This window comes from Sorex fumeus, unplaced genomic scaffold (genome assembly GCF_029834395.1).
Source record: "Sorex fumeus unplaced genomic scaffold, SorFum_2.1 ptg000047l, whole genome shotgun sequence".
In the NCBI taxonomy this organism is placed as follows: domain Eukaryota; kingdom Metazoa; phylum Chordata; class Mammalia; order Eulipotyphla; family Soricidae; genus Sorex; species Sorex fumeus.
In genome coordinates, this window is record NW_026606104.1 from 4,849,260 (window position 1) to 4,875,649 (window position 26,390).

A 26,390-nucleotide genomic window follows, 5' to 3' on the forward strand; every position below is an offset into this window, starting at 1 on the left:
GTAAATAGGAGTTTTTATTGTCACGCCCTTTCTACTAATTCCCATTTATCTTAAACCCTGCATACAAGTAACTCTTCTTACCATTTTTCCCAGGAATTTTTTCTAGGAGATTGAGCAAGATCTGGTTGAGTCGTTCCCGCTGGCTATGCCGGCGTTCCTTAGGGGTACAGGCAGGTTGGGATTCTTGACTACTTTCCTCTGGCTTCTTCTCACTCTCACTGATGTCAGCTGTGGCCCCTTCCCGTTCTGACTCCTCCAGGCTGGGCATCTCATTGGCTGCCTGCTCCTGATTGGCCAGAACCTCTTCAATCAAGGGCAGTGCATCATCCTCTTGGCCTAGGTCTTTCAGGGGTGGCTTGGAGCGCTCAGACTTCCAGGATGATCTGCCAGAAGGAAATGTAAATTAGAGCAAGTACTGAGATGGAGTGAAGCTCAGGACGGTTGGAAATCCTGCAGCTAAAGGGTAAGAAATGACTCTGGTGCCAGGGTGCAGCTCAGCAGCACCGTAGCAAAGCACTTGCCCTGCATATGTATAGCCATGGGCCAAACCTGCCATTGCAAAACAAAAAAGCAAAACAAAACAACAACAACAAAAAGAAACTTGGCATCTATCATTTGAAGAAATCACTGCTTTTCTCTGAAAGGCAGCATTTATTTTTAATTTTTTTTTTTTTTTTTGCTTTTTGGGTCACACCTTGCAATGCACAGGGGTTACTCCTGGCTCTGCACTCAGGAATTAATCCTGGCAGTGCTCAGGGGACCATATGGGATGCTGGGAATTGAACCCAGGTCAGCCGTGTGCAAGGAAAACGCCCTACCTGCTGTGCTATTGCTCCACCCCCCAGCACTTATTTTTAAACTAAGTTTTTCTTGTCAGGAACCCATAAACTATACGAGAGCTGGTAAAACTGCTCAGTTCTAATTACTTCCTGAATACTTAAGAACTATGGCACAAATGTGCAATTTCCATCATACTATAATCAAGTGAGGGCTGGAGCGATAGCACAGCGGGTAGGGCGTTCGCCTTACACGCGGCCAACATGGCCGACCCGAGTTCGATTCCTCCGCCCCTCTCGGAGAGCCCGGCAAGCTACCGAGAGTATTCGATATGCCAGACACAGTACCAACAAAGTCTCCAATGGAGACGTTACTGGGCCTGCTCGAGCAAATCGACGATCAACGGGAGGGCCTTTACCTTTACCTTTACCTTATAATCAAGTGTGCCTTCCACTCCCAGACTGCAACCATGACTGTAACCATGGAGAAGGGTAAGTACCCAGTACTAGAGAGCACTCCTTGGGTAGAACTGTTTAAGCATCATCAAGTGGGTGAGACTGCATTTATCAAAACAACAGTGAGGGGAAGGGGGTCAGAGTGATAGCACAATGGGTAGGGCACTTGTCATGTGCGCAGCTGACCCAGGTTCAATCCCAACATCCCATATGGTCCCCGAAACCTGCCTGGAGTGATCCTTAAGTGCAGAGCCAGGAGTAATCCCTGAGCACTAATGGGTATGGCCAAAAATGAAATCCAAACAGCAAAAAGGGAAGGGGAATTTAAAAAACCAAACAACAACAACAAAAAAAGACAGATAATGGAATCAAATACACCACCCCAGAAATACAGCACAACCGTGCCCTGTAGTTTAATTACTCTAAGTAACTGAAATGGAGTTTTTACTTTTCTTGAGTATTATTCTACACATTATCTACTATCTTTCCTCTTATGGAGAGATAGGTAAAGCAGATGCTATGCTCAACAGAAAAGGAAGCTCAAGAAAAGCTATCGTGGCCTGTCTTCAAGAATACCCCTCTCATGCACAAAACAAGCAGAAATAAAAGGACCCACATTGCTCAGCTAAAGCCATGTACACTGGGTGCTCCTCCTATTTGACAGAACTGATACACCTTGTGGTGATGGGGAAAGAAGAATTCTAATAAAGGCTCCATCCTAGACCAAACTCATTAAAGTCCAGGCCTTTCCTGTTACCACTGATGCACACAAAGCTACTCAGTAGGAGAATCCCTAGTCTCAGGGACAGGGCTGAGTGAGTTGGTGGTTGTTCTCTTGGTCCATTCAATTTAGTGGTCAATCCCTCAGGCTCCTCAAATTCCCCATGGGACTCACCGCCCTCCGTTCCTCTTGTAGTTGTCTGGGACATAATGAGGCTGCAGAGAAGAAAAGAAGAATTAAGTGTATTGTAAAAACTATCAATTGGAGATGTTACTAGGCCCACTCGAACAAATTGATGAAAAACGGGAGAACAGTGACAGTGCAGTAAAAACTATCAGAGTTGGAACAGATGATGTGGGGAAAAATCAGAAGGGAAGTGGGGTAGGTATGGAACTAAGGTGGTAAAAAAGAGAAAAGCAGGACTAATGCCCTTTGAAGCTGGATGATAAATTATTTTATTCCTTTAATTTTTGGACCTCCCCAGCAATGCTCAGGGGTTACTCCTGGCAGTGCACAGGGGACCATATGGGATGCTGGGGAACTGAACCGGAGTCAGCCTCATGCAAGACAAGGGGAACCGCTTGAACCGGAGTCAGCCTGTACTATCACTCCAGCTTCTGTAATTTCAGTGTTTTACTTTTGTTTTGGGACCATGCCCTGCGGTGCTCAGGGATCACTGCTGGAGGTGCTGGAGGTGGCAGGAGCATATGGGATTATGGGGATTGAACCTGCGTTTGCCCCACATAAGGCAAGCACCCTACCCCTTGTACTGTATCTTCGGGTCCTGGATGACAATTTTTAAAAGAAGTTCAGTAATACAAGTCTTACTAGGTAGGAAAAAGTGGTTTTTAGCATCCAGTGTCAGCAGATGGGACAGGGTCACAATGTGTGCTCTCTGCTCCATTTCAGTGTATTTTTGGGGGCATACCTGGTGATGCTCAGGGATGACTCCTGGAGGGCCTTAAGGGACCACATGGAGTGCCTGGGATCAAACCCAGGTCGGCTCATGCAAGACAAATGTCCTACCCACTGTATTATTGCTCTGGCGCCATCCCAATGTTTAAGCAGTTAAAATTAGGAGTTCAAACCTAATTGGTGAGTGGTGATTCAATAAGCAAGACCCAAGAAATTTAAATGAAAGGGCATAATGGGTGGACACAGAAGTATTTAAGATCAATACGGAGAGCCCGGCAAGCTACTGAGAATATCTTGCCCGCACGGCAGAGCCTGGTAAGCTACCCGTGACGTATTCGATGTGCCAAACACAGTAACAACAAAGTCTCCAATGGAGACGTTACTGGGCCCGCTCGAGCAAATGAACAACGGGAGCACAGTGACAGTGACTAAGAGAAATTAAAAAAAAAAAAAAAGAGAAATGGGATATAGAGATTTACTTTTCGGTTAGACTATTTTTTCTTTTTTTTGTCTGGGCCACACCTCACAGTGCTCATGGCACCACATGAAGTGCCAGGATCGAATCTGGGTCAGTTGTATGCAAGAAAAGCACCCTACCAGTTGTTCTATGCTCCAGCCCAAGGTTAGACTATTTCTAAGTATTCCAGAGTGACAAAATGCATTCTGAAAGTCCCTCTAGAGAAGACTCAATGAAGAGGAGCCCAGTCTAGTTTTGTTGTTGCATGGGATGGATGAAAAAGCTTTATGGAAAGAAGATAGCACAAAATAACTGGAGATGTATAATAAAAAATTAAAAACCATTAACACTGGTATTGTTCTAGGTAATGGAACTGACATGAAAACATTTTTTCCTTAATTCTTCAGTACTTCTTGAATTTTATATAATGGTGACCTCTTATAATTTTAATTGAGGCAAAAAGAAAAGACACTGAGGACAAGGATACAACTCACGGTAGAGCAAGTACCTTGCATCCTTAAGGTCCTGGGTTCAAAACTCGGGGGGTGGGGTGGGGTGGGGTTGGGGGGGTGTCGGAGGAGAAAGGCACTACAAGAAGATATGCTTCCCATTGAGCAAGTCCCTATTCCTAGGCTCAGTGCCTTTCCTTTTTGTCCCTGGATTAAAATCATAGATTAAAATGTTGAGATGTTCACAGAAAGCCTCACAGGATTCTTCCTAATTTTTATTATGGACATGGAAAACAAAATACTACAACATAGATTTCAAGGATAAAGACTGTAAAAAAGTGAAAGCCAAAATAAGAAAATCTAGACAATTTCCCAAGAGACAGCCCACGCGAGGAACTGCAAAAATGCTGAATAAATGTATTTATATTGGTCTAACATCCTAAATATAGATTTCAGCTGGGATGGAAATAGGACAAAGCAGTAGAAAATTCTTGCACTATGAATTCTAGGCACGAACAAGGTCGCCCTGACACATAGGTAGGCAAATAAAGAGACTTACTGAGAAATCTCTCTTGGGAGTGAGTTTCTTGGGAAAGTGATCGAAGGCATAGGGTTTGGTGCAGACAGGATAGCGGTTCCGATGAATCTTGTAAAATAGGTGTGCTGACTTGTCAAGCCGATAATCACAGATGTACACATCTTGCTCCTTCACTCCTTTGGGTCTCCCTATAAATCCAAACACTGTTAAAGAACCCTCTCTTTTCCCTCAACACCCTGCACTGGCTGTTCTGAGAAGCAGACCCATAAGCATTTGGAGCATTTGGAGACAGCAGGAGAGAGGACAGCCCCTGAGGGTCAGGGTATAGCTTTAGTGTCATAAGGCATTTTTGAGCCTGGGTCTGACCCCCAACATGACATGGTACCCTGATCACTACTGGGCATGGCCCTGGGTAGCCTCCTCAGCACCACTGAGGTGGGTCTCCTCATGAGAAAAAACTGAGAGTGTATGTGTTTCTGAACATGACTGTCAAAAAGAAAGAAAGGAAATCTAAGAGCAGAAGGTGTACTAAAGATGAAAAAACAAAAACACCCCCCCCCCCCAAAAAAAAACCCTCCAGAAATGTACATTATTTGAGTGCTGCAGGGAAATTAGAAGGAAGGTTAAAAAATAAATAGTGGGGGAAAAAAAAGGAAAAGCTTTGGCACCAGAGAGCTAGTATAGCCAGTGGAACTTGCCTCATATGTGGCTGACTTGGGCTCCATCCCCAGAGATGCATACAATACCTCCAATCTATTCAGTGCAGAGGCAAGAGTAATTCATGTTCACTGGGTGTGCCCCCAAAACAAAACCAAAAAGTTAGTTTATTTTAAATTTTGGTAGAATGGGGGTGGGATTTGCATCACCTGGTTATACAACAGTGCTGCTGGGGGACAAAATGAGGTACTACAGGAGTCAGAGTGAGAGAGGGGGTACAGAGGGTAGGGTGCTTGCCTTAAACACAGCTGAGTCAGGATTAATCTCTGGCACCCCATCTGGTCCCCCCAAGCACCACTGAGTAATTTCTGGGTGCAGAACCAGAGAAACCCCTGAGCATCACTAGGTGTGCCCATCAAGGTGGGGGGGGGGGGCAGTGGTGCTAGATACTGAATTGGGTTTTGTTGGGCAAGAACCTTAACTCCTGTACTATATGCTCCCAACTTCTTGAAGGAAGATTATGAGGGGAAAAATAGAGCTAGTTAGTTAAGGGGAAGCTATTTGGAAAGGATGATAGTATAAATGAGGAAAGCCAGTCATGGAAATGAGTAGTTTATAATTAAGGATCAGAGGGGTTATTATTATTATCATGGAATTCCAAATGGCATTCTATGTTCTACTGACTATTCTGCTATGAGACTAAGAGGAAAAAACTAAACATTAAACTCCTAAACTCTGAATTCTGCTTCATTCATGAAGCTCTTATGAGTCATAAACTAGACTGTGCTTTCAGAGATTATTTCATTTAATTTTTTAAGAAAATTTCTATACTAGATATTAATTCTGGTTTTTATTAGGTCAAGTAAATTGCTAAAGGGCACAAAGGTAAAAAGTAGAGGAACAGGAATCTCAAATTTGATTATCTGATTCCATGAAGCTTATAAAAACTATTGTATTTATTTAATGTGCAGAGTTAAAGATGGCCTGAAGGATTTTATTTTTTTTTGCTTTTTAGGGTCACACCGAGCAATGCTCAGGGGTTACTCCTGGCGGTGCTTGATAGACCATATGGGATGCCGGGGATTGAACTCAGGTTGGCCGCGTGCAAGGCAAACGCCCTTCCTGCTGAACTATCGCTCTGGCCCCATTTTAAGGATTTTAAAATAGGTAGACAAAGAAATAGATTTCTTACAAATACCAGCAGTGTGCTAGGTATAGTTTAAAAAATATTAATTGGGGGGAAAAAAAAGAGTTAATGAGAAAGTACAGCAAGTAAGGCACTTGACTTGCATGTGGTTGTAGCAGACCCAGGTTCAATCTCTAGCACCCATATGGCCCCTGAGACCCACCAGGAGTGACCCATGAGTGGAGAGCCAGGAGTAAGACCTGAGTACTTCTGGGTGTGGCCCCCCCAAAAATGAAAAAGGTAGAGAGGGTCCAGGGAGAGAGCTTAATGGACTAAATGCAAGCTTTGCATGCAAGGAGGCCTTGCTTTGATCCTGAGAGATGCACGGGCCACCAGTACTGCCAGGAGTGACCACCCCCAAGCACACCAGCACTGCCAGGAGTGACCACTCCTAAGCACACAGCTGGCAATCTCTTGAGTACTGCCAGGTGTGCTCCCCTGACCAACAAAAATAAATAGACATGAGTACCAAGCACTAGGCAAGAGCAATAAAAAATATTGTGTAGTTCTTTGAAAGTTTGGAGCTAGACTTAGACAGTCCTTTAAAAGAGATAAAAAAGGAGAAGGCAACGACAGGTCATTTCTCTAGCAGCCCGGATAACTTACCTTTACAATATGTATAAAGGTCTAAAACACAGCACGTTCCCACTACAGCTTCCAAAGGAATGATCTCATAGAGTGGCACTCGAAAGAGTTCATTGTGATAGAAGCGGCGGGATGGAGAGTGGTGGGTTTCATGGGGGCGAAAATAATGGTGACCAAAGGCAAACCGCTCTTCTCTTAAAAGAGAAAAAAAGAGATGGGAGAGGTTTAGTTGAGCAGCAAGGTCCCCAAAATGTTCAGCTACGTGCGAAGAAGACATAGCTGGAAGAAAGAGACAGAACCTAAACACATACTTCTCATTCTTCCAAAGTTTCTCAATGCGAAAGATGTCAAGTTTATCACGATTAATGTGAGATAGCAGCCGATAGGACTGACGGACTGGGTGGCCATCAGGGGTGCGCCGACTATCTCTCATCAGATAAACACAATCCCCTAAAAAGGAGAACAAAGGAGAAATTAAAATGATTCCTGCAAAAATTCTGAGAGACATTCACTGGTCTGAACCAAGGTCTATATAAATCTTAAAACAACAACAAAAGATGGGGCTGAAGTGATAATACAGCAGGTACGTTGTTTGTCTGTCATACCACAGATGATCTCTGGCATCCCATATGGTCCCCCAAGCACCAGTAGGAGAAATTCCTGAGTGCAAAGTCAGGAATAACCCCAGGGCACCACCACATGTGGCCCAAAATCAAACAACACCCCCCTCCCCAAAATAACAAATAACTACAAAAGAGAGCTTTGACCAGCAATTGAATGATGATGATAATCAATTTTAGATCATGATGATAATCAATTCTAGATCATGAAAACGACAGAAGAGTTTCTTCAATCTCTGGAATTTTCTATTTCTCTTTCTTAGTTAATTTTATGATAGCCTGATATCCCCAAATTGATTTTGTTTGGTGGAAGGGAAATATAAGTGAGGACTATAAATCTCTGTCCCATCACTAGTACAGATCACAGTATGGAAAGCTCTGGCGAGCAGAGCCAATTCTGTGGATATACCTTGACGTAGCAGCAAGTCATCTCGGAGCAGACAGATGAAGTAGACACAGCCAGGCTGGGCATAGTGGGGCCGAGGGATCATGGGCACTTCCTGGTGAGAGCAGAAAGTCAATGTGACTACTACATAAAGATTCTAGTCTCGAGTTGAAAAAAAGAACTGAAATATGTAGTTTTTCTCTACATGGGAACAACAACTGGAAAAAGCAAAGGCAGAGAATAAAACTAACAAATTAAGTACCCCAAACTATAGTCTATGAAGCACTAATTGTGTAATAACTCAGTGCCATCTAGGATGTACCTGAAAATGTTTGAAGGGGAACTAGCCTGTTATAAAGTCTGGGGAAAACTAGAATTTAGAATCCAGGGATCAAGGAAGTCAGACTTGGCAATGTACCTCTTGAAACAAGGAGCCACATACTCAAAATGACAAAAGCATCAAATGTAAGAGAAATTGCCCAAATACCTCTTATTCTAGAGGTCACTTGTTTTTCCTCTTTTTGGGTCACACCTAGTGATGCTCAGGGTTACTCCTGCCTTTGCACTCAGAAATCACTCTTGGCGGTGCTTGGGAGACCAGATGGGATGCTGGGGATCGAACCTGGGTCGGCTGTGTGCAAGGCAAAAAGCCCTACCTGCTGGACTATCGCTCTGATCCCTAGAGGCGCCTGCTTAATATCACAAATACAAATGTGGCAGAGCCTAAAATGCCCCACTTAACAAGATATTCAAATCACCATCTCTCCTGTAAAACAGGCCTGTGACAGACCCTGGAATAGCTCAGTTGGTAGAGGATCTGCCTTGCATCCCTGAAACTCCACATGCTTAGTATGATCCTGGTGGCACTAGTGTTTGGGATCCCCTGGTACCACAACAGTGTTTGAGCACTCCAGGGCACTGCACTGTGTATGATTCTGGTCATTACTATAACAACAGCAACTTTTGTTATCACTGACTACAGTGTCCAGAGTCTTTGTCCTTAAACACTACTTAACATCAGTGATTAACAGAGTAAGCAAATTCAGGACTTTATGAGCTTTTTTCTGTCAGGGGGATGAGGGATTGTATTTTAGAGAGCAAGGACTAGAGCATATGCTCTGCAATGAAGGAGCCCTGGGTTCCTCAAACACTCTGGATTTGGCACCCCAAGATGAGATTTCAAGTATTATACCATTATACCACTTTTAAAAGTGTCATAAGAGGGTTGCTTACTCTATCCACAGGTCTCGGGTCACACTGTTCACAAAGGTAGTGTTCCACATCCGAGTTCACTCCCATACAGTCACAGTGTTGCCACACCTATGGAAAACAAAAAGGGGGTGATGGTGGTATACGAGAGGGTCTGAGACTTACTGACAGAAGTCCTGGGGCTAACAGTACCCAAAATGAGCACTAGGACAGGGAAAAGTTAAACAGGAACTAAGGGGTAAGCGGTAAAATGGGGTGGGGAAGGAAAGAACAAGGATATGTAAACAGACAGACATACTGGGCAATAAAATGGGAGATACAGGGAGAACAGGAAAATGAACAAAAATTGTACCATGCTATTACCTATGGAATAACAGGTTATCAATGATAAGAGTACTATAAAGTGCTTTAAACAAAACACTTTCATTTACCTTTATGTTAAATACCTTTCTAATAATTTTTATGCTACCTTTAGTTCCATTTTCTGCCTAATATATTCAGATATAACAAATTTATGCCTTGACTCCATCAGGAGCTCTTATATGGCACACATCCTCTATATTAATGCTTTTTATTTATATTTGTATTTATTTTTTTGCTTTTTGGGTCACACCCGGCGATGCCCAGGGGTTACTCCTGGCTCTGCACTTAGGGATCACCCCTGGTGGTGCTCAGGGGACCATATGGGACGCTGGGAATTGAACCCGGGTCGGCTGCATGCAAGGCAAACGCCCTACCTGCTGTGCTATTGCTCCAGCCCCGTGTATTAATGCTTTTTATAGTGTGAGCACTTCTTATGCTTTTCTAGGTAAAACACCATTCTAAATAGTATCATTTTGGGGGCTCTAATTTCTGTGATAAGTGTGCAATAGAAAATGGGTAGAAAGAATGGGAGGCAGATAAAGAAGGAAAGAGTAGAATGAACAAGACAAATATGGTGACTGGTGAGTAACAGAGACCAAGGCGAAGTTAAATTCACAAAAATCCCATTCACCCATGTCAGAGATACAGGACACTCTGAATCTGGTGCCCATGCTCATTAAGATGAGACTTGTCTCACCCAACACTCACCATGCACTTGTCACACTGGATCATTAGACCTTCATCCTTATAGAGGCCACAGATACAGCGGATAACATCATCGTCTTTCTCATGGCCATTCTCCTTCTCAGAGATTGAAGTCTCACTGCTATCTGCTTCACTGGCTGTTTCTCCCACTATTTCATCAATCTGGGCTGATGCCTCATGTCGTGCATTGTAGTAGGCCTTTCGGAGGCGGCAAACATCTCTCCCAATAGGTGACTTACGTCCATAGTATTTCTGAAGAAAGCAGATCCAGTTTTCTAAGTGTGGCTTAAAAACACACCTGACTTATCAGAATTTTCTTTATTCTCCTATTTTGATTTTTTTTCCTTTTTTCTTTTTGGGTCACACCTGGCAATGCTCAGGGGACCATATGGGATGGTGGGAATTGAACCTGGGTCGGCTGCGTGCAAGGCAAACGCCCCACCCACTGTGCAATCGCTCAGGCCCTATTTTGATTTTTATTATCTGTTTTTGCCACACTTGGTGGTGCTTACAGACTTTTCCTGGCTCTGTGCTCAGGAGACCCCTGGCTGAGTGCATATACAGTTCTGGGTATGGAACGCAGTTAGCCACATGCAAGCCAAGTGCCTTAACCCTTTTCATGCTCTCTCCCAGAAACCCTTTTGATTTTTAATAGCATCAAGTATGGTGTGCTGAGCAACTGAACCAACTGAATGAAAAGTAATGTCTAGCGGCTAAGAGCTATCACAGTGGGTGGCAGTGTGTGCTCTGCATGCAGAATGGGACCCCATCCCTGGCTCCACATAGCCACATCCATTCAGCAGAGCTTTGGATAGCTCTGTACACTGTTTAGGCACGGCACCCGAACAAAAATACATTGTCTGCAAGGTGATTTTTCCATTTATTCTATTGTGCTGTCATTCAACTCATCACAGTCTTTAAAGTTCACTAAATCGAGGGTCAGAGAGATAATATAGTGGGTAGAGTGTGCCTGGCATATAGCCAACCTAGGCTTGATCCCTGAGTGCAGAGTCAGGAATAAGCCCTAAGAACTGCTAGGTGTTAATAAAAGGTGATAAGATAATAAAACCAAAACAATAAAATTTACTAGACTGACAAAGTCACCATGGAATCATAAACATAATATTGGAAAGAAGCATGCCAGTCAACTTTTTCTTGACTCTATTAGGGACATGGCTATAGGTTTTAAATAGATACTGAAGTGTGGTTTTAATAGATAAGTGCTATAATTCACGATCACACTAACTCTTCGCCAACACGTTTTTCTCTTTTCTTTTCTCATCTTCTTCTTTGGGGGGTTGGGGGTGGTGTTCATATCTGGTTTTACTCCTGGCTCTGCACTTAGGGATCACTCCTGGCAGGCTCAGGGGACCAAATGGGATGCTTGGGATCGAACCTGTGTCAGCTGCATGCAAAGCAAGTGCCCCACCTGCTATACTATTGCTCCAGTATCCAATCCTCTGTTCTTGACTTTAAAGCAGTTCAAGATCATCTATACCCAATGAACTTCATTTTTTATATAATCTACTAGCGTAATGGGCTGGAGCGATAGCACAGCATGTAGGGCCTTGCACGCGGCCGACCTGGGTTTGAGTCCTCTGTCCCTCTCAGAGAGCCTGGCAAGCAACCGAGAGTATCCCACTGCATGGCAGAGCCTGGCAAGCTCCCTGTGGCGTATTTGATATGCCAAAAACAGTAACAAGTCTCACAATGGAGATGTTACTGGTGCCCGCTCCAGCAAATCGATGAACAATGGGAGGACAGTGCTATAGTGCTACTAGCATAATATCTATCAGTTATTGCACTAAATTGTAGTTCTATTTACCTAAACCAATTCCTATGCATTTAATATGTACTTATTGTCTTGAGGAAACTACAGATATGTTAAATGTAGGAAAATGTTTGACTTATGAGACTCAACACTAAATTTTTGTAACAAGGTCTTTTCTGCAAACATGATTTGAACTCCCTCTCTAGTCATATCAATAACTTATTATATAAAACTCTGGGGTCAGAGTGGTAATAAAGTGGGTAGGGCATGTGTCTGCCTGAATGCAGCTGACCTGGGTTTAATTCCCAGAATCCCATATGATCCCCGAGCACCAACAAGAATAATTCCTTAAGTGCTGAGCCAGGAGTAATCCCTGAGTACTGTCAGGAGTGGCCTCAAACCAAAAATAAAACAAGATTCTACAATATTTAGTACATAAAAGCCCATGCCTTACAGGTACACAGTAAAAATTGTCTTTCTTAACCAGAAATATGAAAGTTAATATTAACTATGTAGGTTGAAATTCTTAAAACTTCTAATTCTTTTCATTAAAATTCCCCCCCCCCCCTTTTTTTTGGCAGGAGGAAAGAGGCTGGAAGAAAGCTCCCAAATAGTGTTCAGAGGGCCTGGAAGCTGTTCCAAGTGAAACACCCCAACAGACCACACAGGTCAATGCCACAATGGTGTCATGCTGCTGCTCAGGCCTAGTAACGCTGAAGCCATCAGGGCCACTGCAACAGTGTTTGAGGGCCTCTAGCACTAGACCCAACAATACTGGGGGACATGTGGGGCTGGTGACTGCAATCAGTCCTCAAACATGCAAAGCAGAGTGCTCATTCTGGTTCCAGAACAAACTCCAAGAATCTGTGTCTGTGTCTAAAGTTAGTGAAAACTACCTCAGCATTCCGAAAGACCTTGAGCATGTCAGCGTCAAAAGCCTCCACTGTCTTATAATAACCGATGAGGATCTGCTTCTCTATGGTGACAAGATCAAGGGGATCAGAAATCTTCTCATAATAATCAGCATTCCTAGAATAAAAGATCAAACTTTTAATATGCTTCACAATTGTACTTTTCTAAAATTCAGATGACTCCCACCACCTTGAACTTACTTTTTCTTTGGGGGGAGGTTTAAAAGTGGTGCTGCCAGTGCTTGTCGGGAAGAATCTACAAAAGAATGAAAGGTTAAATGGAAAGTGTGTAAAATTAAAAAAAAAAGAAAGGCAAGAATTAATGTTTAATTGAAAAGGTAGACTCTCCAAAATGAAAAGGAAAATAAGGTACTTTTTTTTTTTTTAGGCCTGATGAAAAATGCAAGGATTAAAAAAAACTAATGTAGGCAGTTAAAGGAAAGGATTAAAGTTATTTTCAGGGCCAGAGAAAAGATGTTAATTTCAGGGCCAGAGTGATAGTACAGTGGGTAGGGTAAGTTTGCCCTGCATGCAGCTGACCTAGATTTGATCCCTAGCATCCTATGTAGTCCCTTTAGCACTGCCAGGAGTAATTCCTGAGTGTAGAGACAGCAGTAACCCATGAGCATCGCTAGGTGTGGCCCCAAAACAAAACAAAGAAGTCACTTTTAGGATTACTTGAACAGGAAAGATAAACAATATAGGATAGAGAATGCATACTTGCAATATAACACAATGTTAAGTAATGAGAAGAACTTCCTCTCAAGAACAAAGAGGTGGAGTTTATTGATGGAGCTAGGCTGCTTGGGGCAAGTGCCTTATCCAACACATGATAGCAACTATCATCTCACGCACAAAATTAATATTACTCTTTTCATTTAGATTCACTTAAATTTCAGATAATGAATAATTGAGTAATGTAATTTTTTTTTTTCTGTTTTTGGGTCATATCCAGTGTTGCTTAATCCTGGCTGGGGTGGGGGTGGCAGGTGGCAGAGATGGGTGGGGACAGTGGTGCTGGGAATCAAACCTGGACTGCCCAAGTGCAAGGCAAAGGCCTTTCCTGCAGTACTGTTGCTCCTGGTATATTGTAAATATCTGTCTAGAATCCATTTTCTTTAGTTACTTTGTATTATCTAAATAGAATTCATGCTGTGGGAGTATTTTTCACTTACAATGTGGCAACTGACTACCAAGAAAGAAAAAATGGCTGCTGTTTCAATGTTTAACAAAGTATCTGCACATTAGGAATCTTTTACAGATAAAATTAGTGGCTTGAGTGATAGCACAGCAGGTAGGGCCTTTGCCTTGCATGCGGCAGACCTGGTTTCGAATCCTCTGTCCCTTTCTGAGAGCCCAGCAAGCTACTGAGAGTATCCCACCTGCACGGCAGAGCCTGGCAAGCTCACCACGATATGCCAAAAACAGTAACAACAAGTCTCACAATGGAGACATCACTGGTGCCCGCTCCACCAAATAGAAGGATCCCAAGCACAAAGCCAGGAGTAAGTCCCGAGCACTGCTGGGGTGTGGCCCCTTCACTCCCATTTTAAGTATCTCCAAATTGACTGATTATAAACCTTATCGAACTAATTGGCTGATGTGAAAAACTCTTCCACAGCCAAAGACAATTCAACAGGCTGGAGTGCGTGCTTTGCATTCAGGAGGCCAGGTTCAATCTTTAACACCACATATGGCTGCCAAGCACTGGCAGGAATGAAGCCTGACCATAGAACTAAGACTATACCCTGAGCACTGGCAGGAATAAAACATCCCCAGCAAAAACAAAACAAAACAAACAAAAAAAAACCCACCCCCCTGGACTACCTCTCCAGTTCTCAGAATACACATTTTTTTCTGTGTGTTTTTGGGTCACACTCAGCAGGGCTTAGGGGACCACATGGTGACAGTGATAGAATTCAGACCTCTGGTAGCCAAAGTGCACACTCCAGCCTACTAAGTATGGGGTCTCTCTGATCCCATGTGTATTTTTGTTTCTGGGGCACATCTAGTGGTGCTCAGCTCAGGATACACTCCTGGCTCTGTGCTTAGGGATGACTCTTGGTGTGCCAAGGGAACCATATGTGGTGTATGGCATTGAACCACGGTGGGAGAAGAGTCCTATCCGCTATATTATGTCTCTGGACCCTGTATCTACATTTATACAAAGAGGCTATCTGTTATTAGATTCACAAAGATAGCCTACAACCAAAAAAGATTAGCTATCACTGATGCCATATGTTCTTTTAATACCTTTTCTTCTGTACGGCAGGGTGGGAGCCTGGACAGTTTAATGCCCAAGCCTGAGCTTGGAGAATGTGAGTAGGAGCTGAAATCAGGTCCACTGCATGCCAGACATGTGCTCTGGTCCTTAGCCATTTACTCTGGCTTTTTCCTTTTTTTTTTTTTTTTTTGTGGGGCTGATGGAGGGGCAAACTCAGTTCATGTGACCCATGCACTGAGGTATACTTCTAATACTTTTTCTTATATTGTGAATTCACTGCCTCATTCAGAAAAATTATGTCTAAAACAAAAACCTGCTTCATTCTAATTAAAAATGCAATTTCTGTGAGTTGGAGAGATAGTAAAGCAGGTAATGCATTTGTTGTGCACACAGCTAACCTAGGTTCAACTCTTGGAACCACATATGATCTCAAATAGCTTTCATGATAAAGGCCAGACTTGATCTCTTGATCTATGGCATCACATGGTCCCCAGAATACTGCCACAAGCACTACCTGAGCACCACCAGGTATGACCTTCCCTCCATCCCCACCAATAATATTTCTAAAAGCCAGAGAGAATTCAACATGTTGAGTGCAAGTTTTGCATGGGGTTGGCCCAGGTTCAATTTTCCACGTATAGTTTCTTGAGCACTGCTGGAAGTTATCACTAAGCAGAGCCAAGTATAGCTCCAGAGCATCACCAGGTGTAGCCCTTAAACAAAAAGCAAACAGGAAACTCCACCTCCACCAAAATAAAAAATCATTTCTAAATATAGTACACGATAAAATTCTAGTGAAAAAAAAAATCCCAGAAGATTTAAGGTAAAGGCCCTCCCGTTGTTCATCGATTTGCTCGAGCGGGCCCAGTAACGTCTCCATTGGAGACTTTGTTGTTACTGTGTTTGGCATATCGAATACGTCACGGGGAGCTTGCCAGGTTCTGCCGTGCGGGCGAGGTACTCTCGGTAGCTTGCCGGGCTCTCCGATAGCACAGTGTAGGGCGTTTGCCTTGCACGCAGCCAACAGAAGATTTAAGAATTTAGAAATAATAACTATGGGCTGGAGAGACAGAACCGGAGGAAAGGAACCTGGCCTTGTCTGTGGCCAGTTCTGCCATGACCCTGGTTTGAACTTCAGTATCAACAATAACAAATGCAAAGGAAAATGACTAGAGGGCCTGATTACCTTTATAAGAGATGATACCATCACAGATCTCCTTGAAGATCTGGGCGAGGCGGGCTGCCCGAGCTACTTCAATGTTTTCCTCTGCTGCTGCCAATCGTCTTGTTCGAACAGATCGAGCTGTCTGCAGGGCAGAGAACTGGGTCATGAAGACATCTAAAAGAAAAAGTGAAAATTATTCTTAGGAAGAGAGGGGTTGGAAAAAAAAGGGGGGGGGCGCTGGAGCAAAGGTATAGTGGGTAGGGCATTTGCCTTGCATGCAGCTTACATGGGGTTCAATCCCTGGCATCCCATATAGTTCCCCAAAAAGAAAAAAAAAGGGTTGGATAAAGCTTCCTCTTTCCTGTGGGTTCCTGTCATTTTTCTTGATGTAATCAAGTGGATAGTGCGTATGAAGTTTTCTCCTTGTTAAAGTAAAAGGAGCAAACACTAGAGATTGCCAGAGACAAAACACTAGAGATTGCCAGAGACAAATGTTGCAAGCAAGAAGGACCCAATACAGCCCTAAAGCTAGAAAGCAGTATACAACAGATGTAAAATCTGGGCTTCAAAATGACTGAATTCTGGTTTTACTACTCACATGCTTTGTGATCTTGGCAGGTTAAACTCTCAGTTTTTGAACTATAAGACTGAACCAGTGGAAGTACTTCTTTCATGAGGTAATGGTACAGATAATAATTAATTTATTATTTATGGTTTTTTTTTGGGGGGGCCATACCTGATAGTGCTTAGAGGTTACAACTGGCTCTGTGCTCAGGGATCACTCTAAACAGTGCTGGGGAGCCTTGTGGTATTAGCGATCAAACTCATGCCTCCTGTATGCAAATCATAAGCTCAGTCTGATGAGCTGATACGGCAGGAGTGGAAAGGTGGAGTGCTAGGTGAATTTAGTTGGTCACTTTGTTTATTTTTTGGCTTTTTGGGTCTTACCCAGTGATGCTCAGGGGTTATGCTTGGCTCTGCTCTGAGGAATTACTCCTGGAGGGGCTTGGGGACCATATGGGATGCTGAGGATAGAACCTGGGTTGGCTGTGTGCAAGACAACCCTCTCCACTGTACTATCGCTCTGGCCCTCTATCTGGTCACTTTAAATCTCACCCATGAAACAGGTAGCCCATCAAAATAGATAATGGGATGGCTGGGGTTAGGATGTGGCATTAGGTAAAAAGGAGGCCCCCAGCCCCTCTAGCACTCTCTCCAGATGTTCTTCCTGCACGCTGTCTCTGGACTTGCTCCCTTTTGTACCTGCCCAGCCAACTGCAGGATCAGGTAGGCTCCCCACCCAAAGAGATGGCCAAGTACAGTCAGGCCTTATAGGTCCATATAGGGGCAGAATATAGGCAGGGCTCAGATGCCCGGGAAAGCTCAGATTCAGGCAGGGACAGATATTGATCACAATCTTGCCCACATGCACGTTACCATGACCAGGGATTAGGAAAGCAGAGAAAGAGAAACAGGAATTACTGGGGTACAGCTGGGAGGCCCAGAGATAGGTACAGAGCACAGGGTTCTCACCCATGTACACATGTCTGTGTCCAGAGACTGTCCAGAGACTAAGAACAGCATATACAAGATAGAAGTGACATGGGGAAGGATCTGGTCATTGTTCACTGTAGATGAGTAGGTTGTGTGGGACAAAACAGGGAGGTCATAAACGAAATGAGGCAACATTAGGGACAGGATGAATGATGCTATACATGGGTGAAGGGGAGGCCTGGAAATTTGGGTAGGGACTTGAACCCCTCTATTTCAACTGTACGATAAACTCCTTTAGTTTGATTTAAATTTTGTTTTTTGGGCCACACCCAGCAATGCTCAGGGGTAACTCCTGGCTCTTACTCCTGGTGGTTATGGGGGAAGCATATGGAATGCCAGGGATCGAAACTTGGTAAGCTGCCTGCAAGGCAAATGCCCTACCTGCTGTACTATCTCTCCAGCCCCTAAAATGACCACTTTTGATACAATCTTATGAAACAGAAAGATTACTTAGGACTTACCAGATTTTATGTTTCCATCATCTCTGCAGATGCCATTCCAGCGGGTATATAATGAGGCAGAATGAATATTATCACTAGTGTGCTTTACTTCTTCCTGTTTCTGCCGAATCTTCTCCCAATTGCGGACCAAAAACACATGATGCTTTAATACAAAGTTTCTGCCAGGTATAAAGAAAGAAGTGCTCTTATTCATTAATTAAACATTTATTATATGTCTAACTGATGTAAATCACTGCTAAGATCTATAAATGAGCTATCATTGAATTTAGCTATTATAGAGAATTACATATGAAGAAACAGCATTCAAATTTTTTTTTTGGGGGTGTGGGAGTTTGGTGCAACATCTAGCAATGCTCAGGGGGCTTACTCCTGGCTCTGCACTCCTGGTGGTGCTTTACAATTTAAAGGTTCTATTGCTCTGGTAGTGTGACTGGAATTGGAACGTTATACACTTAAAAAACTCAACTATGAGTAACTATGTATATCACAGTACCTTGATTTTTATAAAAAGGACTAGAGATAGAACAGTGGGTAGGGCGCTTGCCTTGCACATGTCTGACCCAGGTTCAATCCCCAGCACCCTAGATGGTTCCCTGAGCCCTCCAGAGGGAGTGATTCCTGAGCACAAAGCCAAGAGTAAGCTGAGCACTGCCGGGTGTAGCCTCTAGCCCCAATTTTTTTTCTCTCTTTTTTGTTTTCGGGCCATATCCGGCGATACTCAGGGGCTACTTGTGGCTCTGAACTCAGAGCTCAGGGGACCATATGGGGTTCCGGGGATTGAACCAAATGTTGGCAACATTCAAGGAAAGCACCCTATACATTGTACTATTGCTTCAGCCTCAAAGGATTTTTTTTTTTTTTGAAATACCTCTAAAGTCCTGCCAAAGATCTCTAGAATCCTTGGTTTAAGATTGGACAGATAAAAGAAATGGCTTGGACCTACGATGTGGCTCAAGTGGTAGACTATAAACTTACTGTGTATAAGAGACCTGTTGGTCTCTGAGGGCTCATAAGAAAAAAATATTTAACTATACAGAATTGAGTAATTTGATTCGGATGTGTTCAAGGCTTACTCTTGGCTCTGTGCTTAGGGAAAACGCATAAAGGTGGCTCAAGGTCCACATGCAGTGCCAAGGATTTGAATCAGGATTTGCGGAATGTCCTGTACTAACCCCTGTACTAACTCTCTGACCCTGGAGTTGAATAATTTTAAACTGATAATGAAATCACATAACTTTAGAAGTCATGTAAGAAAATATACCTTTCTCGATTGGACATCGGCTTCATTTGTAATTGGGGGGTCAATCTTGTGGGAGCGTTGATGTTTTCACTGGGTTCCTCAGGGAGGTGACCTTTCTGCAAAGCAAATGGATTGGATTTATAAGAAAAAAGGATCAGAAATCATTTAAAAGATTATAAAAATTTCTCTACAGATGTAACCTTTTTAATTTCGCTTATCTCGTTAACTGCTTTTAACACATCGACACCAGCATATACTAACAGAGGCTCAACACTGGGTGATGGCTTCATTGACACAAACTGCAGCCTTAAGGTCAATATGTTAAGAACCAGTTGGGGAAAGCCATACTAGTGCTTACTCACCCTTTTCTTCAGTTTATGCTTAGACTTCCTTTTTTCTTTTGACCGTCCAGATTTTTTATGTGTGGTTATAGGCTGGCTGCTTTTACTGGTGGAGAGTCCATTCATGCGTTGACTCTTGCCTCCAATGATTCCTCGACATTTCTCAAAGCCACACTTACACAGTTGCTTTGAAGGGAAAAAGAACAATACTTGAAGCATGCAGTCTCATTTTCAATTAAAAGTAGAATTCTGAATACTAGCAAATGAACAAATTTCATATGGAAGAAAATAACAAAAAAATAAAGAAGAGGCTTTTTACTACAATAGAAAAGGCCAAACTCTGGGAAAACTTATTAGAAAAAAAAAGAGACCAAAAATGATAGGACAAACTTTCTTGGAAAATAAATAACTGAGATTATGTATTGTAGACAGGTAAACCTATCTAGGCAAAAAGCTGAGTTCTCCAATGTACTCCTCACTGGCCAAAAATCAGTGTTTAGTGAAGGCCCACAGTGTTTTAACTGAAGGCTTCTTCAACTGTGGGTTAAGACCCAATGAGGGTTGAGTGATGGAATACGGGATTGCAAAAAAAGAGTGGCAACAGTAAATGGTTTCGTTGAACTTGCACCAAACAACTATTAATTCAAAATTAACAGCATGATGAATCTGAGGGGTTTCTGGCAGTGCGGCATTTCTTGGGTCCAAAGGAGCTGCAACTGAAAGATGTTTAAGAGATCACGAAAGCTTTATAACTGTGTCTCACGGTGATTCAATTAAAAAAATAAATTAAGAAAATAAAAAAAAATATTTAAGGAATTCATTTACAATCCTGTGAAAAATTTCAATTTCCCTTTTGGGTTTACTACTCTTACCTGTTTTTCAACATTAAATGAATGAAAGTTGTAATCGTAAGTGAGTTCAGTACCAGCTGGCATATCTTTAAGAGCATAGAGTCCAATTCGATATACTCCATTAACAGACCTACAAAGAATCATAGTTTAAGATTCAGTGGTCTCAGAGATAGCACGGGAGGTAAAGTGTTTGCTTTGTATGTTGCTGACCCTGGCTGAATTCCAGCAGCACATATAGTCTCTAGGTCATAGCCAGGGGTCACTCCTGTGCACAGAGCCAGGAACAGCCCAACCCCTGCACACTGCTGGGAGTGGCCTAAACTGTCCTGCCCCCCACAAAAAGGAGCAAGAGTGAGCTAAAGAACAGGCAAGCAAACTAGAGAGAGGGGGAGGGGAGCAAGTAGAGGAGAGGGAGAGAGAGAGAATTTCATAGTATCTACAAAAAATTGAAAGGGTCTTGAGTCCCCCAAGCCTGACAGCCTTTGGTTACCAACTCCCTGGTAAAGAGAGGAATTTTGGGAAAAACAGTTCCAGGCAATTGGTGGAGAATGATGAGTGAACAGAACTCTGAAACTTTTCAACTTTTCCCTTTAAAGTGCAAAATAAAGAGATAAGAGCAACAGTAAAGTGGGCAGGGTGCTCCCTTTGCACATGACTGCATCTCATATAGTTCTCTGAAGTGCACCAGAAATGATCCCTGAGCACAGACTCAGAAGAAGTCTAGAGTACTGTTGGTTGACCCAAACACAAAAAAGAAAAATAACCCAAATTATATATAAAGTTACATGCCTCCTAGTTAGAAAATGAATCAATAAGAGATATGAGGTATCAGCAAGTGTGCAGTCTTTACGTTAATTCAACTTTACACTATCCCAATCATGCTACTCATGCCCAACCCTTATGTATCATCCTGAAAAATTAGTTTATTAGTTGGCAAGCTCCTGGAAAAAAAAAAAATCTCACCCCAAATGCAGGGTGTGACTCTGTCCTTGAGAGGGCTAATACCAACAACGAATAGTAGTATCTTTTTTCTATTTTGTGTTAAACCCAGTGCTGCTCAGGGGTTACTCCTGGCGGTGCTTGGAGGATCTATGGGATGCTGGGAATCGAACCCAGGTTAACTGAGTGCAAGGCAAACGCCCACCTGCTATATTATCACTCCAGCCAGTACTATCTTTTTTTCTTTTTTTGGGTCACACCTAGTGATGCACAGGGGTCCTGCACTCAGGAATTACCCCTGGCGGTGCTCAGGGGACCATATGGGATGCTGGGAATTGAACCCGGGTTGGCCGTGTGCAAGGCAAACGCCCTACCCGCTGTGCTCTGGCTCTAGTCCCCAAGTACCACCTGATAGTATTCAATTCAAGGATCATTCCTCACAGGGCTTGAGGGACACTATGTGCTATGGACTGAACCTAGGTCAGCCATGGACTAAAGTATACCCTGACACCGCAGCCCATTTTTCTCTGACAGCTATAGCACAGTGTATAACTTCCTTTTTACTTTTATTTTGTTTTGGGGGCCACACGTGGCAGTGCTCAGGGCTTCAATTACATGTTCTGAAGTACAAACATTTTAGATTTCCATCAACTACGATTTGTCTGCTTTTTTCTTGTTAGTGGTATTGTTAATGTCATAGCCAAGATGTTTCCAGTTTTTGTTCTGACATTAAGATACACTGATGTACTTAAATTTTGTATATATTAGAAAGGAGTAAAATTTCACATTTTTCACATGTGAGTTTTCAAAGTACTGTTAACAGGACCATTTTTCGTTGAATGGCCTTTGAACACTTAAACATTTGACATTCATGCTAAGACTTATTTCCAGGCCCTCCATCTCCTATCATGAATCTGTGTGGCTGTTTTTTTTTGGCTGGTATCACAATGTTCTTATTTATTTTTCTAGTGGGCCACACCCAGTGATGCTGAGGGCATACTTCAGGGAGTACCCTTGGAGGTACTCAAAGAACCCATTATGGTGCTAGGGACTGAACTCTGGTTGGCTGCAGGTAACTACACTTCTTTTTCAATTTTGCTATCTTTTATGTGTTTGCTCTCATGTAACTGCTTTGTAATTGCCTTTGTTCTCATGTAACTGCTGGAACTTAAAAAAGCATGCTGAATGGTATTAATAAAAGTGGGTACCCAAGGGCCAGAGTGAGAGTACAACAGGTAGGGCATCTGCCTTACACATGCCAACACGGGTTTGATCCCCGGCATCCATAAGGTCCCTGTACGCTGCTATGAGTGATCCCTGAGTGCAGAGCCAGGAGTGTGGCTGGGTGTGGCCCCCAAAACAAAAACAATAAAGTGAGCATCCTTGTCTTGCTTCTTGAGCTTAGAAAAAAAGCTTTCAGTCTCACCACTGAGTATTATTTACTGACACTGTGAATTTTTTACATAAGTATTTTACTATGTTTAAATAATTTCTTTGGGGGTGTAGGAGGGAAACTGAGGACACTGGTGCTGGAAAACATACACTGGAGGGATGGGTGCTGGAACACTATGACTGAAACCTAATCATGATCAGCTTTGTAAGGAGTCCATCTCACAATGATTCAATAACAAAATTAAAAAAAGTTTCTTTGTATTGCTGTTCAGAATATAAATTAGGAAAGAGTGCTGAGTTTTGTCAAATGCAATCTAATTTTATAGGCCTCCCCCAACTTTTCTGGGTGGGAGGTAGCTCCCAGAAATTCTTAGCTAACTGGGACAGGATTCATTGAGAGGTCTGATAATATGGCATTGCTCAGACCAGTGCCAGGAACTACCCGTGTGACCTCAGCTCTGCTTGTGGGCTTCCTAGGCCACATTGGCAGAGCTCAGAGACCTCCTGGCCACTTGGGCAGTGCTTGGGAAAACATTTTGTACTGGGGATCAAATTAAACTCGGCTGCCTGCAAATGCCGTAACTCCTGTAGTTTCTCTCTGGCCCCTGATGTTTTTAATGATCAGGTGTTACATACCAGGTTATTGAGCTCTCTGAGGGTTTCATACATTTTGCTGTTTTCTTTATTTTTTCTTTTCTTTTTAAATTTGCTTCTTTTGGCCACACCAGATGGTGAAAAGTGGCTACTCATGGCTTGATGCTCATGAATCATCTCTGGTGGTGTTTAAGGGGCCATACGTAGTGCCAGAGATTTGCACTGGAGTCAGCTGAATGCAAGGCAAGTGAGTGCCTCACTCCCTTTACTATCTCTCAGGCCCCAGAGAGGCGTACTTTAGTTGCCTGCTTGCACACATCCTCACTGGTGTTAACATTCTTTGTTGTAGTTCTCATCAGTTTTATATCTTTGGAGAAACACCTAACAGTGGAACTGCTACAGAGTATGACAACCTATCTTTAGTACCTTAGAAGAATCTAAATAAACTGAATTCCAAAGAGGTTAGACTGCTGTACTTTCTAGTAACAATTTATGAGAATTCTTTTTTCTTTACAACTCCACAACATTGTTTCTGCTTTTCTAATGTAGGACATTTTCACAGGTTTGCAGTGATATCTCACTTTGTTTTGACTTGACTGTCCCAGATTGTAACGATGGACAATTTTTCATGTATCGATGGCCTCTAGGTTTTCCTTGGAGAAATATCTATTCTTCTCCTCTATCCATTTTTGATGAAAGCTACTTGTTTTGAGGCCATACCAGGTGGTGTTCAGTACTTACTCCTGGCTCTGTGCTCAGGGATCATTCTGGTAGTGCTGGGATTGGCTGTGTGCAAGTTAAGCATTATATCTTCTGTACTATCTTTCCAGCCCTGTTACTAATATATATATATATATTTTTTCCTTTCTTTTTTTTCTTTTTTTGGGTCACATCTGGCAATGCCCAGGGGTTACTCCTGGCTCTGCACTCAGAATTATTCCTGGAGGTACTTGGGGGACCATATGGGATGCTGGGAATAGAACCTGGGTGGCAGTGTGCAAGGCAAAAACGCCCTACCTGCTGTGCTATCATTCCAGCCCGTCACATATATATATATATATAGGGCTGGAGCGATAGCACAGTGGTAGGGCGTTTGCCTTGCATGCAGCCAACATGGCCGACCCGAGTTCGATTCCTCCACCCCTCTCAGAGAGCCCGGCAAGCTACCGAGAGTATCTCGCCTGCATGGCAGAGCCTGGCAAGCTCCCTGTGATGTATTCGATATGCCAAACACAGTAACAACAAAGTCTCCAATGGAGATGTTACTGGGCCAGCTCGAGCAAATCGATGATCAACGGGAGGGCCTATATATATATATATATATATATATATATATATATATATATACATACACACACACCTTTATATATATATACACACCTTTATATATATGTATATATATATACACACCTTTATATATATATATTAAAATTTTTATTAGTGAAACACCATGATGTATAGTTGTAGACTTACAAATTTTTGTGCTTGGGTTTCAGTTACACAATGATAGAGTACCTGTGTCTCCACCAGTGCCCATTCTCCACCACCAATGATCCCAGTATCCCTCCCACCCCACAAACCCCCCACCGCACCTTGCCTCTGTGGCAGGGAATTCCCTTTTGTTCTCTCTCTCCTTTTGGGTGCTGTGGTTTGCAAAAGAAGCATTGAGTGGCAATCATGTTCGGTCTATAGTCTACATTCAGCATGCATCTCCCATCCTGGGAGGATCCTCCCAACACCCTTTATTTGGTGCTCCCTTCCCCCTAGCAGGTGCGGCTGGCCTCCTAGCCATGGAGTAAACCTCCTGGTACTTATTTCGACTATTCTTGGGTGTTAGTCTATTTTGTTACTTTATGTTCCCCAGATGAATGCAATCTTTCTATGTCTGTCCCTCTCTTTCTGACTCATTTTGATTAGCATGATACTTTCCATGTAGTACCACTTGTATGTAAATTTCATAACTTCATCTTTTCTAACCGCTACATAGTACTCCATTGTGTAGATGTACCAAAGTTTCTTTAATCAGTCATCTGTTTTTGGGCACTTAGGTTTTTTCCAGATTCTAGCTATTGTAATCAGTATTACAATGAACAAACAAGTGCAGATGTCACTTCAACTATACTTTTTTGCCTCTCTGGGATATATTCCCAGGGGTGGTATTGCTGGGTCAAATGGGAGCTCAATTTCTAATTTTTTTTTGGTTTTTTGGGTCACACCCGGCAATGCATAGGGTTTACTCCTGGCTCTGCACTCAGGAATTACCCATGGCGGTGCTCAGGGGACCACATGGAATGCTGAGAATCGAACCCAGGTCGGCCGCGTGCAAGGCAAATGCCCTACCTGCTGTGCTATTGCTCCAGTCCCTCAATTTCTCATTTTTTGAGAATTGTCCATACTGTTTTCCAAAAGGGCTGAACCAGTCGGCATTCCCACCAGCAGGGAAGGAGGGTTCCTTTCTCGCCACATCCATGCCAACACTGGTTGCTTTTGTTCTTTTGGATGACCGTCACTAATATTTTTAACTGAAATATTCTGCTAAGGTAAAGGTAAAGGCCCTCCCGTTGATCGTCGATTTGCTCGAGCGGGCCCAGTAACGTCTCCATTGGAGATTTTGTTGTTACTGTGTCTGGCATATCGAATACTCTCGGTAGCTTGCCGGGCTCTCCGAGAGGGGCGGAGGAATCGAACTAATTTTTTTCTTTTAGAACGGGCCATACTTCTTTTTTTTTTTAAGCTTTTTGGGTCACACCTGGCGGTGCCCAGGGGTTCCTTCTGGCTCTGCACTCAGGAATTCCTCCTGGTGGTGCTCGGGGACCATAGGGGAGCTGGGAATTGAACCCGGGTCAGCCACGTGCAAGGTAAACGCCCTACTGCTGTGCTATCGCTCCAAGAACGGGCTATACTTTTCTGTTTCTTGTATATCTT

General features: G+C 43.0%; 1 protein-coding gene across 2 annotated transcripts in view; it reads right to left on the reverse strand.

The window, feature by feature from the left end:
- The window catches only part of ASH1L (ASH1 like histone lysine methyltransferase), a 181,611-nt gene that overhangs the window by 2,676 nt on the left and 152,545 nt on the right, over positions 1-26,390 (reverse strand). For both annotated transcript variants that reach the window (XM_056123618.1, XM_056123619.1), the window contains exons 13-27: positions 20,562-20,670; positions 19,711-19,875; positions 19,370-19,464; positions 18,109-18,266; positions 16,115-16,267; positions 12,906-12,960; positions 12,690-12,822; positions 10,026-10,274; positions 8,979-9,065; positions 7,770-7,860; positions 7,052-7,190; positions 6,762-6,934; positions 4,334-4,500; positions 2,128-2,168; positions 82-383 (exon numbers count right to left, since the gene is read on the reverse strand). In XM_056123618.1, the coding sequence (XP_055979593.1) occupies positions 82-383; positions 2,128-2,168; positions 4,334-4,500; positions 6,762-6,934; positions 7,052-7,190; positions 7,770-7,860; positions 8,979-9,065; positions 10,026-10,274; positions 12,690-12,822; positions 12,906-12,960; positions 16,115-16,267; positions 18,109-18,266; positions 19,370-19,464; positions 19,711-19,875; positions 20,562-20,670 (2,117 nt within the window). The remainder of the gene's footprint in view (positions 1-81; positions 384-2,127; positions 2,169-4,333; positions 4,501-6,761; positions 6,935-7,051; positions 7,191-7,769; positions 7,861-8,978; positions 9,066-10,025; positions 10,275-12,689; positions 12,823-12,905; positions 12,961-16,114; positions 16,268-18,108; positions 18,267-19,369; positions 19,465-19,710; positions 19,876-20,561; positions 20,671-26,390) is intronic.